Raw genomic sequence first — 17,102 nt, 5'->3', positions numbered from 1 at the left:
TCTTGCAACTGCTCCGCATGCATAAATTATTTGTCAAGATGTCTAAGTGTTCGTTTGGCATGGAAGAAGTTGAGTATTTGGGCCACATTGTGGGGTGTGAAGGTGTCAAGGTGGACCCCAAAAAGATCCAGGCAATGCAAGAATGGCCTCAACCTAAGACCTTGAAAAGCTTGAGAGGATTTTTGGGTCTCACAGGCTATTATCGTAAATTTGTCCGCAACTATGGCCGCATAGCGAAGCCCCTAACTCAACTCCTAAAGAAAAATTCCTTCTTCTGGAACGAGGAAGCACAACAGGCATTTACCGCTCTCAAAACCGCCATGTGTTCCACTCTCGTCTTAGCACTACCTGACTTCACCAAATCCTTTGTCATTGAATGTGATGCTTTGGGTACAGGTATTGGAGCGGTCTTAATGCAGGAAGGGCGACCATTGGCCTTCACCAGCCAACAACTAAGTGGGAAGAATCTAGGCCAATCTACCTACGAGAAGGAAATGATGGCCATCTTACATGCAGTCGAGACCTGGCGACCTTACTTGTTTGGGCGACATTTCCAAATCCGCACAGATCATCACAGTCTTAAATATTTTTTGGAGCAACGCCTATCTTCCCCACAACAAAATAAATGGTTAGCCAAAATGTTGGGATATGATTATGAGATCATTTACAAGAAAGGGAAAGACAACAGTGTAGCAGATGCATTGTCGCGCCAATTTGAGGAGGAAAGTACTCTGCTCGCAATTTCCCTCCCCATTCTAGACTGGATTGAAGAGGCTCGCAGAGAACGGTTTTCACATCCCGGGCTCTCCCAACTCATTTCTCAATTGCAGGTAGATCCTAATTCCAGCAAGGGCTACTCGTGGCAGAATGATATTCTTCGCTACAAGGAAAGAGTCGTAATATCACCAACATCCACCCTCAAAAGTCGCATTTTGGCAGAATTGCACTCATCTCCCATTGCAGGACATTCGGGCTTTCAGAAGACGTATGCTCGCACCAGAAGATCATTTTTTTGGACCGGCATGAAACAGGACATCCTTACTTTCATAGCAGAATGTGACGTTTGTCAACGCCACAAAGGGGAAACCGTCAACACACCAGGCACATTACAACCATTGCCCATTCCGGCGTCAATTTGGACGGAGGTCTCCATGGATTTCATTACAGGTCTTCCAAAGTCTGGGAACAAGTCAGTCATCATGGTGGTTGTGGACCAACTGTCGAAGTATGCTCATTTCTGCGCCCTACCCCAACCGTTTACACCAACTTTGGTTGCTCAAACTTTCATGGATCAGATCTTCAAATTGCATGGCATGCCCACTTCTATTGTGTCCGACCGCGACCCGATCTTCACCAGTAATTTTTGGTAGGAACTCTTCAGAATACAAGGCACTCAACTCAAACTCAGTACTTCATATCATCCGCAAACAGATGGTCAAACCAAAGCCGCCAACAAATGTCTAGAAACCTACCTTAGGTGTTTCACTTCAGAAAAGCAACACCTTTGGGTACAGTGGTTACCTCTGGTTGAATGGTGGTATAACACCAACTATCATGCCACCACCAAAATGACTCCCTATGAAGTAGTCTATGGTAAACTTCCGCCTTCCCCTACTTCTTATCTCACGGGGTGCTCCAAAGTACAAGCCGTGGATCAACTCCTACAACACCGCGCAACCATGCTCGCCCATCTGCGCGAGAATCTTCATCAAGCTCAGAACCGTATGAAGCAATAGGCCGACCAACATCGCTCAGAGCGCCAGTTTCAAGAAGGGGATCAGGTCTTTTTGAGGCTGCAACCATATAAGCAAACATCACTCAAAGACAAGGGTTGTCAAAAGCTCTCTCCAAAATTCTACGGACCATACCAAGTACTTCAGCGCATTGGAGAAGTGGCTTACAAGTTGGCTTTGCCACCTACAGCAAAAATCCACCCAGTTTTCCATGTCTCGTGCCTCAAGAAAGTGATTGGAAACAATTGCCGAGTTCAAACCAGTCTACCTGAATTGGATGAAGAAGGGTCGATCTCGCTTCAACTTGAACAGGTTCTAGACACACGAGACAAGCACCTGCGCGGCCGCATGATTAAGGAGGTCCTCGTCAAATGGAAAGACACCTCTCCGGAAGATGCAACTTGGGAACCAGCCACTATTCTTCAGCAGTTTCCGCAGCTTCAGCCTTGAGGACAAGGCTAGTCTTAAGGGGGAGGGCATGTTAGGGTCCCACCCTAACCCCCTTATTTATATCATGGGATCACGTCATAGTCAAGAGTCAATAAAGCCCATATTAATATTTGTAAGTGGTTAACCCGCAATTAATGATGGGACCACAGTTAGTTGCAAATGGGCGGTAGTATTAGATAGATGGTAAATGGGCGGTAGTATTAGATAGATGGTATTAATAAAACCCACAGTATTGGCCTGTGGTATTGCATGTATGAGTCATATATAAAGGATAGAGACTCCCTGCGAGGAGTATCGTGTTTTGTTTTTGTAATCGAGCTCTGCTCTATTGGAGGTTGCCCCCTCGAAGAGGCCTGTGAACATTTCTCTCTGAATAATAAAATCATTGCTATTCTGTGTTCTAGGTATCTTTTCTTCGCATATTCTGAGTTCTGGGTATCTTTTCTTCACATATTCTGTGTTTGGGTATTACTTTGCAGGGTAAGAGCATAACAGAGGAAGGTTATCCCTACTCAAGACAGAAATAGGGTTGGATATCCCAAACAACACCAAACACCAAGAGCCATACAACACCAAACACTAATATCCTATACATATTTAAACACCAGGTTGACACATACTCCATTGTCAAGGAGTGGACCAATGGTTAATATTTGATTCGTTGGTGCAATGATGTGGACTTCTTTCTGAAGGGTGGAAGGTTTTCGTGTGGACACCACGTGAGGTCCATGCAAGTACAACGTGGCAACACAATGCCGACATGGCAAGGATTTAATGGGTTGTATTCAAATGGCCATTTCTTGTGATCCAAACACCAACGTTTAGGAAACTTTATATCGTCATAAATCTCTCGACAAGCTAGACACAATGGTGATGTTTATTTTAAGTTCCAAGGATTTTGAAAAATGATGAAATTTTAAGACCCCATTTCGATAATAAAAATTTAGAGGTTGGATCAAGGATAATAATGCCTTCTTCTACCCTTAGTATGGGCTATGGGGTGGATGGGGGTGTTAAAGTTTCCAACATTGATCTGCATCATGTTGTTCCTTCCAATGAGAACATGGAGGATCATCTTCCTCCTCCATTGTGGTTGACAATCTTTATTTACTCTCCTTTGGCTGAACAGGTTCTATTGAGAAACCATCATTAACATTCTTTCCTCTAAATTCAAAATGTGTAGCTTGAGCACAAACTTCATCTAAATTAGTTGGATTGAACGCAAGGATGTTATGTCAAAGATAATTATACAAACCACCAATGTACATAGGAAGATTTTCTTGTGTCAATATAATGGAATACCCAAAATTAAAGCTTTCTTCCTTAGCTCTTAAGTTTAACTCTTAACACTTTGTCCTTTACCTTGCCTCAAATTTTTCTAGTCCATTATGGCATGTCGCATGTAGCCTAATGGGCAGAAATGTTTCCTTAATGCACTAGTAAAATCATACAAAGAAGAAATTATTTTGCCATTATGGAGGAGATCTTGAGTTTTGCTCTCCCACCAAATCAATGTTGTGCTTTCCACTCTCATCAAACTTCTTTCATTCACGATATAGTTCTTCCACCATGGTTTTCATTGTCATGAATGCTTCATTCCAAAATCCTCTTTATAATTGAATGGATTCCCTCCAATTTTCAATGTCATTTCTTGTCTTTGGGAAATATTCCATTCCCTAAGCATGAAGTTTGGTCACTTTATAGCAATGTATTTTCCACTAAATTTTAAACATATGGGGGCTTGAATCCATTTCAATGCTTGTTTTTTCAATACTCTATCCTTTCCCTATTTAGGGATAAATCATAAAAAATGGTTACTCGATGGATCTTAGGCAAGCTTTTAATGAAGAGATATGTAATATCTTTTTCATATAGATAACACTTTTAATTACAAAAAAGACAAGGGTATTTATAATGGGTATCCCTATTGTTAAGGGTTTGTCAAGTTGATGAAAGCAATGACTTGTTATTGCCCCCACTAAAATGCAATTTGCCTAAGAAGTGACATGTTCACCCATTATGGGTGAGCACACCCATGTTGAAGTGTTGAATAGCAACCATCATCAAGGTTATCATGGATGGATGCACACACCATAAGGTGAGACACAAAACCGCACTTTTTAATGAGTGGATGCTCAAAATATTAAGAGTAATTCATATAATAATGTGATAACGTGACAGCCTAAAATTTTAACACAATTCATTGTTATTTGATGTGATAGCGTGACAACCTAAAATTTTAACACAATTCATTGTTATTTGATTAAGATAACTAATTCACAAAGTATAATTTTAACAAAAGCATATTTGGAAACATAGACAATATTCATTTAAGAAAGTGCAAGTGTGGCATACATATTAGTGTATCATTGTTACATAGTCTATCATTATGTGGTGTATAATAGAATGATGGCTTTCCTAATCACCAAAACCCATGAGCTGAAAATACCAAAATAATCCCTAGAGGAACCTCTAAGGGAGAAAGACCTAAAAAAAATGTAAAGGGAGTTCATCCCTAAACCTCTAAGGGAGAAAATGCCAAAATAATCCCTAGAGGAACCTCTAAGGGAGAAAAACCTAAAAAAAAATTTAAAGGGAGTTCATCCCTAAACCTCTAAGGGAGAAAGACCTAAAAAAAATGTAAAGGGAATTCATGTTAAAAGCTTAAACCTCTAAGGGAGAAAGACCTAAAAAAAATGTAAAGGGAGTTCATCCCTAAACCTAAGGGAGAAAGACAAAAAAGGGAGAAAGATATAAAAAAAATGTAAAGGGAATTCATGTTAAAAGCTTAAACCTCTAAGGGAAAAAGACCAAAAAAAAAAATGTAAAGGGAGTTCATGTTAAAGGCTTAAACCTGGACAAAGACCTAAAATATGTGAAGGGAGTTCATGTTAAAAGCTTGTGTTTCAAGCATCATTACGCAAAAGAAAAAGCAAGTAATAAACTTTTGAATCAAAGACATCATTTAAGAGGCAAATAAAAAAGCAACACATGTCAACCAATGTTACTGTAATCAAGCTAGAAAACTCTCTAAATCAAGAACAGGTTGGAAGACCAAAAAACCAGTCAACTAAAAGCACGTAATTGAATATCTTATGTGGTGCATATAAAAATGCATATAATCAAAAAAGCAAATAATAAACTTTTGAATAGACATCATTTAAGAGGCAAATAGAGGCAAATAAAAAAGCAACACATGTCAACCAATGTTACTGTAATCAAGCTAGAAAACTCTCTAAATCAAGAACAGGTTGGAAGACCAAAAAACCAGTCAACTAAAAGCACGTAATTGAATATCTTTTGTGGTGCATATAAAAATGCATATAATCAAAATAGAATAGAGTGCAATCTATTTCTGAACCAAAAATGCATAGCAAACATGTTCTAGATAGTCCCTAACATCCAAAAAAATCATACCACAACAAATACCTACATATCATCAAAAGCATTGCTTATATTGACATCTGTCATCAATATTACCCTCCCAGCATTAAATAGGATAGAAAAAAACAGCATGTCAAGTTGCAATGGAAATATTGCAATCTCACCGATCCTGAAAATCCAGAAAAACTATTGTATCTTGGATGAGATTTAAAAACTTTTGATACTAGAACCATATTGAAACTTTTAATACTAAATGGCTACGAATTGAAACTTTTGATGATAAATGGTGAGCAGACTACAGGACCAGTTCACCCAGAGATAACACTGCAGCCAACTCACAAGTCACTGCCCAAGGGGTTGGGCCACCAACCTAATGCTGCCTAGTATTCTGGAGAGATCAGCCAATCAAAGTACCTAACCTAATCGAAAAATAAAACATCATATTTGATCGCAATGTTCAAGCTAGACAATCAGCTACATATCATTTTCACTAATAAGGGTTTGAAATTTCTTTCAGTAAAAGCTTCCATTGTGGTTACAGAATGTCCAAATTATAGAACGGATCATACAACATGTGAGAAAACATATGGCTAAAGACTAAAATCGCAATTGATTCCATATGCCATTACAAGAAAATTATGGAATCGTACTTTGGATTACAAGGCCTCAAAAGAGTTGAAATCGTAAGGCCAAATATAGTATCAAGCTTACTTTAGAAATCTTCCTTTGGCCAAAACCGAAGATAGAAAGTAATATTGCTCAACTATATTTTTGATCCGCTGTCCAGATCCCATTCAAAGTATTCAGAAATTTGTTTGAAATTAAAATGCATCTCCATCATTAAAATCTGGAGTGTTAAAGACCATTATAGAGTCGATTGCCCCAACTCAATTGTCACTACTGATTATATTTTTCCTAGGGATTCCCCATCTCATATTGATGCATGATCAAAAAAACCATTGCAAGATTTCATGCATCATCTCAGCACTGATCTAAAACTGGAAAAAATTACTCGATTAAATATTCCTATTATATAAAACAGAGACTTAAAATGGCAAACTCGTATTATTCCCTGGAAATCCACAACTTCCCATGTAATCCATATTGCTATTAACACATCACCATTGCTTGTTATTGAAGAGGTTAATATTATAAGGCGATTAGAGAATCCTTTTACAGTAGAAGTTGAACCAACACGCTCCAAAAAGTAATGTGTGGGTTCCATGCTCTTGCATAGAGCAATCGTGCTTAATAGAGAAAAATAGATAAAGGTGCACCCAACTAATACCGAAACAACAGCAAATAAAGTTCATCAACTTCCATGTGTAAAGCAGCCTTTTTAGAATGATGTGCATCACAAGGTGTCAGAGACAATAACTTACGGTGAAAAGCAATAATGAAATAGTTCCTCGGTGATAAGAGTCATAGTGAAATAACCTTCCCTGAATAACATATACAAAAATATGGGAATTTCCAAGAATCGTACAACCTTACGGACAACCTAAGTAATAATCTGACAACTGTCTGTAAAACGCTAAAAAACCTAAGCAATGGCTACTAAGCAACTCCTAGAAAACCAATAAATAACAACAATTATGTAGCATCGCTTGTCAATCGACTTGTAAATGTGTCAGCGGGCCCTAGTCAGTCATTCCTTCACAATTTTTCCTCCATGTAAGGAAGAGATCTGTATATCAAGGTAATATTTCCTTATTGATTGAATTAGCAATCACGCACAACAATAGCAGCACCCGATAAATGTATCACACATTGCGGCCAGGAAGGAAGATTCGGTGAATATTAGTCATTGAGAGCTTCCTGCGACAAGTCGGACATTTCTTCTGAATCTGGATTGCACTTACAATGCAGCTTCTACAGAAAATGTGTCCACATATTGTTGAAGTCTCTTCTTTCATGGAATCCATACATATTGCACATGTTAGATTCACTTCCTTCACTTCTTTTACTTCCTTGACTTCAACCGGGTGATCATTGACGTTTAATGGGTGTCCATGCTTCCTCTTCTGCAGATGCACAAGAAGAATATAGATAAATCAGCCAATAATTTATCACAACCAAAAAAGAGTTAACACATTACTAGCAGTAAGAAATATCCTAAATGGAAGAAAAGGATCTCAAGTTATAATAACAAGTAATTATAAGATGACACCAAGCAACGGTCCACTGGCATAAAACTAGTAACTGCCAAAACAGGCACCGAAAATCATTGGAGGTTTCTTTGGACAAGGCATCTAAAGGCAATCAAATAAAGGATGGGGATTTCTTGCGGACAATGCATCTGAAGGCAACCAAATAAAGGATTCAGGTAGGAACATACTTGGGACTGCGGAAAGAGAGGGTTTACATTATTATTGAACAAATTTTGGACAACGCATTAATAATTTGTGAGAGGGATAAGGTCCCCTCCTTAGAATAGGGATGAGATAAAGCTAGACTTTAGACTCTAGAGTAAAGTACTCAAATTTATTGTTGACAGATCCAGCGAAAAGAATAAATGAGGTTCTGTCCACCGCAGCCTAGGAAATAACATTTTAAAAAGAACAAAGGGAAATTAGTTTTCTGCGTGTCAAGAAAAGAAACAATAGAGCAACAAACCACTTAAAGAAACAATAGAGAAAGGGCCTTGGGTAAAGCCCCCTTAGAAGTATGAAAGGGGGCTTTACCCAAGGCCCTTTCTCAATCAATATTGGACTAGAAAGGTTCAGAATAAGAGAAAGCAAAAGATAATTTCAATTATGCATGAACAGGGATTCTTAATGATAAATTGGGTACAGCACAAGTCCCAGACAAAGACTAATGAATAAGTACGACCGCTGAAAAGATCGGAGATACGTGGTTCAAAAGCTTGAGTTTTTGGAACTTTTGAGCTAGAACAAAATCTATAGATGGCAGAAAAGGAAAGGATAGGAGTTACGTGGCTCAAAATGAACCTGGAAATAAAGTGGATAATAATGGGATTCAAAGCGGCAACATACAAATATATGATCACCTTCCATTAGGAGGTGGCCCATGTTCCAAAAGCTTTATGCTCATCAAGGGGTAGATCTAATGCTGAGTCATTAGAACAGCATTTCTAGCGTCTAGACCAAAGACAATAACGGCCCTGCTGGAAAGAGGACAGTTAAAAATGGGGAATCAAACAGGAACCAGATCACCCCTCCATGTTGCAACTGATACAGCATTTCCTGGTTAAAGGAAGAGCAAGGTGCTACTGGATTGGATCTTACCTTTTTCAATTTCTGATGCATTGAAAACATCACCTTGAGGATTTATTAAAAGGTAAAAGCACCAGGCAGGAAAGCTGCAAAAAGTTGTACAGCTGATATTTATGAAGTTTACAAAAATTTGGGGGCAGAAAATGAGATTGAGGGTCTATATAATGTCAAGACACAAGCTGGTAAAAAAGCAGACAGCTGTACCACATTTAATATAAAGTTTAATCTACCATTATTACAATCAGAATGACATAGAATCGAATTGTGTAAAATTTAGAAACAAACCCCAAACGGTCAAAACAAAATCATTTGAAATATGCATTGCAAACATATTAGAAAATGTATCACAGAAGTTAACATCGCTTCCTTTGACTATTAATAAAAATATTATGTATATCACTTTAATACAAAAAACTTAAAAAGGGCAGGCCCCATAAGCATCCAGCACAAGCCTAGGAAATCTTACAGAAACTTGTGATACCTTGGCAAATAATATTTTAGCTGTGGTTGAAGAATCCAGGTCTTTAAAAAGAATCTTGGAAGTGAAAACACAACTATTAGTATTTTGGCTTGAATCCCTAAATCTGACACCAGATTACTTTGATGATTTCAGACCCATTTCGTTATGCAATCATATAAGATCATCTCCAAATGTCAGAAGATTAAAGCCTACTCCGGCTGAAGTCCCCTCTCCTGAGCAGTTTGGGTTTCTTGCAGACAGGAATACCACTGATGCTAATGGTATAGCTCCCATAAAATTCCGCATGCTATAAAAGTGAAAAATCTAGCTGCTATAGTAATCAAGTTAGATTGTTGTGTCTAAGGCTCATTCTTAGACATACAAGGCTCTGTCTTTGCTTTTGTTAATGGGGTTGAGAGACGTTTCTTTTCTTCCTCTTTCTTGGTCTTGATGAATAGGTCTGCCTCTCAATTCTTCAGGCCCACCAGGGGACCAAGGCAGTGGAGCCCGCCATCATCCCCCAATTGTTTCGTTTTGTGGCTGAAGGCCACAACAGGCTCTTCGGGACCAGGGCTGATGATGTATGGCTGATAGGGATGGCTCAGGAAGAGAGGATGAAGAGCTTAGAGCTGCATTGGATCTATATGGTTTGGCCACAGAAAGAGAGTTCATGGTTAAATCTAATGACCATGGATATCAAGACGAGATTAGGAGGATGCCTTATATGCCAGTATGGATATAGGAGAAAATCAGAAGAAAATGCTCCAGTTTTATTTGGGGGTTGGGGGGAAGGGAGGCAAATCCTCTAGTCAAATGGAAAAGATAAGCAAAATATAATGCCCTTGGAGGGCAGGGACTGAAAAACATCCCTCACTTATGCAGCTAAGAGTTTATAAGAATGATTAACTCAAGGTCTCTGCCCTCCATCCCTATTTCTTTGGAAGACAAAATGTCCATCAAACCCACAGCAAATGCTTCAATTATTTGGAAGACTCCAGTCCCGGCCTTTCTTATCATTTAAACCTGGCTATTTTGAAACAGAGCACAAAACTAGGTATTGATAAATGAGTGGACTCTGATGGCCAGCAGCCCACACAGCTTATCAGATGACTTGACTTGAGGACACAAGACAGCAGGAGATCTTGACATTAGCTGACGCAAATGCACCAGAACAAAACTCAATGTGACAACATGGTCGAAAGATGTGCAATTTTTTGGATTAAATAGTCATAAGCAGAATAGTGGACCTCCTTTATTCAAAAATTGCAAAGCTGTTCAATCAGGCTGAGTCTGGAAGAAGAGTTCTGATGTGCTCAAACAACACTAGCCGTGCAAATCGTAAGGCAAGTCTGGGTTAACAGCCAATTTCTTGTGAAATGAGCAAAATGAAGCATGCTGGTGGTGGAATCAAAGCAACCGTGAAATGAAATGCACCCCTAAAATCTAGATTATTCTTTTGGTTAGCAAAGACCAAGATTTTGTGTTCTTTGCAGATATAATGAACAAACAGCTCAGTATACTACCCTGACAGACTCCCTTCACTCGGTTCTTGATCAGACAAAGCTCATTGGAAGATTCAATAACACTTCTTTAACTCTTGTAAATAGGGAACATAGCACAAAGGCATATAGTCTGTCAAAAAAGGTTTAGAGTTCTGATGTGCTCAAACAACACTAGCAGTGCAAATCGTAAGGCAAGTCTGGGTTAACAGCCAATTTCTTGGGAAATGAGCAAAATGAAGCATGCTGGTGGTGGAATCAAAGCAACTGTGAAATGGAATGCACCCCTAAAATCTAAATTATTCTTTTGGTTAGCAAAGGCCAAGATTTTGTGTTCTTTGCAGATTTAATGAACAAACAGCTCAGTATACTACCCTGACAGACTCCCTTCAATCAGTTCTTGATCAGACAAAGCTCATTGGAAGATTCAATCACACGTCTTTAACTCTTGTATATAGGGAACATAGCACAAAGACATACAGTCTGTCAAAAAAGGTTTAGAAGCTGCTGAAGAAACCCTGGTGCCAGTGGACCATCTTCCATGACCTTATACAGTAGGCAATGAAATTTTACAGTGGATAGGAGTTGTTTTTGAATTTTAGGACAAATGATTTCTTTGTGTACCTTGTTGTACTTGCAAAATATAACTTTTTTCTCCTTTTAAATATGAAGTTACAATATTTGCCTTGATAAGGAAAGGTAGCATTCCAATTCCTACAGAAAGTTTCAAGGAAATCCATGAATGGGAGGAATCAACTGCATGCCACAGAAATGAAACTCAAAGATATCAAAAAGTAGGTTTATTTTTATTTAATAGGCCATTGCAAGGTCGAAGAGCACAAAAAATGCATGGAAAAATGACAACATTTTGTCCAAAAGTATAGTAGTATACATAATACTCATTTTGATTATTTCTCATATGATTTAGTTATTACTTGTGCAGCCTAGCAAATGTGTCAAAATTTGAAAAATCAATAAAGCACCTCATAAAATCAATGATATAAAATCCAAGTGTGTATAACACATTAATTGCAAGCATATGCTGTCCAGTGTCAATATATTAAGAGAAATTTCCTATAAAAGATAAGAAAAAAAAGTTGGAATTGATGAGCATCACATTCCCAAAGCCATGATTTCATAAGAAAAAGAATAAGATCTGCCATTAACTTACCTTAACAGGTCTTTGAACTTCTTCGTCACCATCATCAGAGATATTTATTGGCACAATAGGAGGAACCATTGTCATTTGCTGAAGCCGACATTGATGGCTCAGAGATGGTATATGCACTACATCAAAACGTGCTGAAGTTCCTGAAACACATCAATAAAATTAAAGTGATAAATAACTACGTGATCAAACCTACAAAACTGTTACAGAGTAGACAAACAATGTCAATAGGATTTCATATAGGCATTATACCCATTCTGCCAACAACTGGTGAAAATCAGACTCATCTTGTGCATCACTTCAATCTACCCCATGCAAAACTATAATTGATCCCATGAATCAAGGACAAAACTACAATCTCAAATTTAGATTAAATCAGTAAACTAGTGGATTAATTTGATTTGTGCTACCAATACAACATATATTTTCTCTATCAGCAGTTGTTGCATAAACATACATGAAAGTTTACAAGTTACAACAATACCCCCAAGAAGTCCAGGGCTTGATCTGTAGGTCAAGAATGGAGGCATCAGAATCAATACCCCACACCAGTATGGTCTGTTTGAAACCATTAAATACCAGGGTCATCATGGCTATCTAGCCAGGCAGGGCACAGCACTAGCCATACGCTATGAGACTGTCCTACATCTTAATATGTGGTGGATGCAAGAAGCATCTGGACAATTCTTCTCCCCCAGTCATTCAATTATGGGTGTATGCTAATGAAATCACATGTTAACATTCATATTGTACTTTGAAGCAGTTGGCATTTTAACCAGAGACTTTCCCACATCTTAAAATGTGGTGGACGCAAGAAGCATCTTGCCAATTCTTTCCCTCATTTATTCAATTATGGGTGTATGCTAATGAAATACCATTGATCAGTCTTTCCCTATTCAGACAACGGATTAACAGACAAACAAAAGCAGGAATAGAACCTAACTTCAAATGATATCATTTCTGGTACACTACATTGACAAAGGAAAAATATATATTTTAAAGATAAAAATCCTAGAAATGATGATGTGAACAGAAACTATTATCGACTAGAATACACAATCTCAAGACCACACCACATAACACCACATCAAGATCATTAGAGAAATTACACTAAGGTTTAAACCATACATCTAATAGAAGGTCAAACTGAGATGTAGGAAAGATCAGAAATTAAGGTCAAACTGAGATGTAGGAAAGATCAGAAATTAAGGTCAAACTGAGATGTAGAAAAGATCAAAAAATTGGTCATGAATCTGTGACACTTGCTTCGAGAAGTTCGGCTTGACCATGTCTTAGGAGTGCTTCATTTTCTAATATTCCATTATGGAATACACTCCTTAGATATGTGAAGTTTAGCTCCACATGCCTTTTGCCTTCTTCCGTAAGTAATAAGGAAGTGTTTACTGTTACAGAAAAGATTCACCTGGAAGCAGGCTAAAGACTTGTGAATACCATAGAAGCACCTTTAATGCATCAATTGGTTATAGAATCCTTTATAAATTTTGTTAAACCTCAGTTTCATAATTCCTATGTGAATTTATTTTCCTTCTTCTGCATGGAAGGAAAGTTACGGGAATTTGTTTTCCTTCACCAGGGCATGGTGACTCTGGGAAAAAAGGTAAACATCAATTGAGTGCATTTCAAGTAATGCTCTACTAAATTAACAATAACATTTCAATGTCAATTGCATTCACATCATAGACAGTCATCTTCAAAATCTTCCAAAATTATCCCTATCATGACAAGGTCTACAAATGCACCTCCAAGTCCAAGTCGTAGCTCCAGATCCTCCTCCCTTATTGCTGGCACCCGAATAGTCCTCCGGGAAACTCCATTTCTTGACTGACCACAGAATAAAGAAACAAATGCTTTCCATAAATATATAGTTCCAACACATAAGTTATAACTAATATAAATAGCTAGTGCCATACACTTAGTTCATATATAAATCAGCTCCTCAAAACAAAAATTCAAAACAAACCTAGCACATATAACATTAAAAAATATGGCTACTTATATCATTCTCAAGTACCTAATGCTAGCTTTTAACTTCTGTTAATACAATTACAAATTTAGCCTCGAAATGAAGACACATATAAGATAACAGAGTTTCAATCCTGCAAACCATTGATGACCAGTCTAGCACTATCAGAAGAACACTTAAAGAATAAAGCAACTATATAATACAAAATATGGAACTAGATCATAACAGGAACATACTTGTACAGAGAGCCTTGAAGATGGTAGCCGAACTTCATCATGACCAAATATTCTTGTGGACGACAGCTGAACTTCATCATCATCATCTTCAACAACGATGAAGTTGCCCAATGGAACATTTTGGTTAGTCAACAATGTGTTCTGTTTTTCTAACTCAGACTGCCCTAGCCTCAATTCCAAATCTTGATTCCGCTTTCGTATCGACCTTGATCTGTTCATGATGGCCCACAGAAGAGGATGTAACTTGAAAAGAAAAGAGTTAGGTCGGTCTCCTTCCTCGAAGCTAACTGCCTGGTTGCATGAGGACAGGCAATCATGAAAACTTTAATCAACGCAGATGAACTTTAACTATATATATTAAAAAATGATGAATAAACCTCACCCAAAACTTATAGGTGATACTTCTTGTCTCAACATATCTACAAACATAATAAAACGATATGATTAACAATTGTGCAACTAAAGCTCCATGGAGCTTCTTTTGGGAGAAATTGTGAAAGAAAAAGGCAAGGATGATTTAATTTTCCTTGGTTAACCTCTCCCCAAATAACCAAATTTTCTTATTAATTTTATCCTTACAGTCCGGTCAAAACAGTATATTCCTTAAACGAACAGATAAACCATACTCCCATCTCTTCTACATATGTTGTTCTCTTTGTACATATTGTTTGCTTAGTAATATATGAAGCAATTTAACCCAAAAGATCACAAAGCTGTCCGATGCTTACAACAACTACTTTACATGAAAAAAGGGGATTTGACAATCAACAACCAAAATACAGACTATACAATAGCCGAACACCTGAACAACAACACTTTGACATGCAGCGGCAGCGAGACAGGACTTGCCAGATCAGTGAATTGGGGTGCTGTTATTACCCTCACCAGGGCTCAAGTCTCCCCAGAAACATGTTTGCTCCTTGGGAGACTCTTGCGCTTGTACTCGCGTTTGTAGTCGGGGCCAGGTGCAAGTCCTGAGCGTTTTTGGTACAAAAGTGATACAATAGAATCCCCTACCCATGACTACGCTGTTAAAATCCCCAACAGGGTTCATGTCTCACGAGTGAGATTTTTACCCCTTGAGGAAAGCTTATGTTTGTGCTCGTACTTAGAATTGACACCAAGTGAGAGTCCTAACTGTTTTTGGCATAATATAACCCCCCACCCGTAGCTGCTTAGCCGAAGGATTCTGGGTTGATTGTTACAACGAGGTCAAGGCCTGTGCTGCCAGGCGCTTATAAAGAGAAGACATCATTAATAGTCATGGAGTGATGAATGGAAACCAAACAAAAAAAATAAGTTAAAAAGAAGCCACAACCAAACGATACAGATTGCTATAATGCCTTGTCCACAATAATATACATTCCCAATCGGCCTGAATCCAACTCCCTTCGGCATCTTTCCGACAGATTTTTACAAGTACAGGTTGGCACCACGGATGCTGATACAACAGATAAGCATAGGATTCCAGGTAAGCAAAGTGGCCGTTAGAAGGCCAGGAAAAAGGCTACTGCATCTTCATTTCTCTGTGTTCAGTTTGGCGGGTAAGAGGTGTCCGCAAGATTCAAAACAGGGACTTCTCACGGCAAGCACCCTTAGCGAATGGGCGGTGACTGCTCTCTTCCGCGATCAGTTGCTACCTAAATAAACTCAGTGAGCCACAGAATATAAAAAGAGATAGCCCAAATTATAGGGCCCTGAAACCAAACCTAATGGGCAATTTCGGGAAGACAATGTGCAAGCATACATATATACACATATAACTACATATATATACACAGAGATTAATACACATAACAATACAGAGGAATTAAACCAAAAACACCAAAATCCGTACATAACTAGACCGACAAGCAAATCATTTTACCAAACATTTTATGACCCTAACCTCAATGGTTGGATTGAACATCAGTTATAGAGCATCCATAACCGATCGAAATTCAGAAGATTATCACCGGGGTTTGGATTTAACGACGAAACCCTGGAAGTTCTCACAGACCTTACAAAACAAAATGCAAAAATTTAAGGATGAAGGAAAATATATAAAACCTGGAAGAAATCGGTCTGTGTTCGATAATGGATGCAGTAAGAGATTCGGAGGTCGCTGCGAATTAGGATTTAAAGATTGCAACTGTGCTTCGATGGGCCTCTACAACAGAATGAAAAAAGGCGTTCCGAGGGCTGGATGGACGTGCTAAAGTCTTCGAATATTTATAAGTCTCACGCCAACATTTTAAATCATAAGCAATGACCCAAAAATGTTTTGGGCTTTGTGTCAGTGGGGTTAGCGGGATTAGTTGGGGACTCGAGCTCCGCTACGTGTCATCCACACCTGTGTTTGCTCTTCCTTTTCCTTATTCTACTTTTCGTTGTCTTTCTCTCTCCCTCGTTGCCTGCGTTTGCTGAGATGATAGAGAGGTCTGGGGCCCGAGATATAAATGTGGTGGAGTTATGCGGGAGATTGACTAACGCTCCGATACCAGATCTATCCACTTTCGAACAGTAAAGTGGACAAACCAAGCATTTTTATCGAGAAATTCAATTACGTCCTTACAACAAGATCCAAATTGTCATTTATAATGGAAGTTAATGAGAATAGAACGTGGGACGTAGTGTAAGATACAAAATTATAAAAATAATAACGTGAATAACTCAAATCTTAATTGATGGGGAGTCCTGGGAGTTGATTTTCATTACAAGTTTAATTGACGAAACGAACGTTAGAGAAAATATTTTAAATTATTAATTATAAAAAATAATATTTAAAAAAATAATTTAAGTTTATCAAAAAAATAAAATATGTATATTTATTTAACACCTCAATTGTCATTAATAATGATATATCCAAAAATAAATAAAAATAAAGAGGAGGTGTTTTAATAAGTTTTACTATCTTAATTTTTTTGAAAGACCCTAGGTTATTTCTTTGTTAAATAATTTTTGTTTTTCCTT

At 38.0% G+C, this 17,102-nt stretch overlaps 1 protein-coding gene across 1 annotated transcript; it reads right to left on the bottom strand.

Annotated features, from left to right (window-relative positions):
* Positions 1-6,860: 6,860 nt before the first annotated feature.
* Positions 6,861-16,459, bottom strand: LOC149200516 (uncharacterized). The gene is made up of 5 exons (XM_089402753.1): positions 16,200-16,459; positions 14,151-14,441; positions 13,691-13,772; positions 11,934-12,073; positions 6,861-7,591 (listed from the first exon to the last, which is right to left on the bottom strand). The coding sequence occupies exons 2-5, from the start codon at positions 14,367-14,369 to the stop codon at positions 7,331-7,333; spliced, it is 702 nt and encodes a 233-aa protein (XP_089258879.1). The 5' UTR covers positions 14,370-14,441; positions 16,200-16,459; the 3' UTR covers positions 6,861-7,330.
* Between the last annotated feature and the right edge of the window lie 643 nt (positions 16,460-17,102).

The sequence above is a fragment of the Pinus tabuliformis genome, chromosome 2_1, assembly GCF_031772625.1.
Source record: "Pinus tabuliformis cultivar Carrire ecotype Pingquan chromosome 2_1, CPIR1, whole genome shotgun sequence".
Taxonomy (NCBI): Eukaryota; Viridiplantae; Streptophyta; class Pinopsida; order Pinales; family Pinaceae; genus Pinus; species Pinus tabuliformis.
Note: the sequence above shows the minus strand (reverse complement) of the source record. Positions and strands in the feature narration are given on the sequence as shown.

What these genes read in the sequence shown, in the direction of transcription:
- LOC149200516 (XM_089402753.1), bottom strand. Translation starts at nt 14,369, where the DNA reads ATGAACAGATCAAGGTCGATACGAAAGCGGAATCAAGATTTGGAATTG. An exon ending in GCTACGACTTGGACTTGGAG is followed by an intron (nt 12,074 to 13,690) that starts GTGCATTTGTAG and finishes GATGTGTTTCAG; the next exon opens with GAACTTCAGCACGTTTTGAT. An exon ending in AAGTTCAAAGACCTGTTAAG is followed by an intron (nt 7,592 to 11,933) that starts GTAAGTTAATGG and finishes GTGCATCTGCAG; the next exon opens with AAGAGGAAGCATGGACACCC.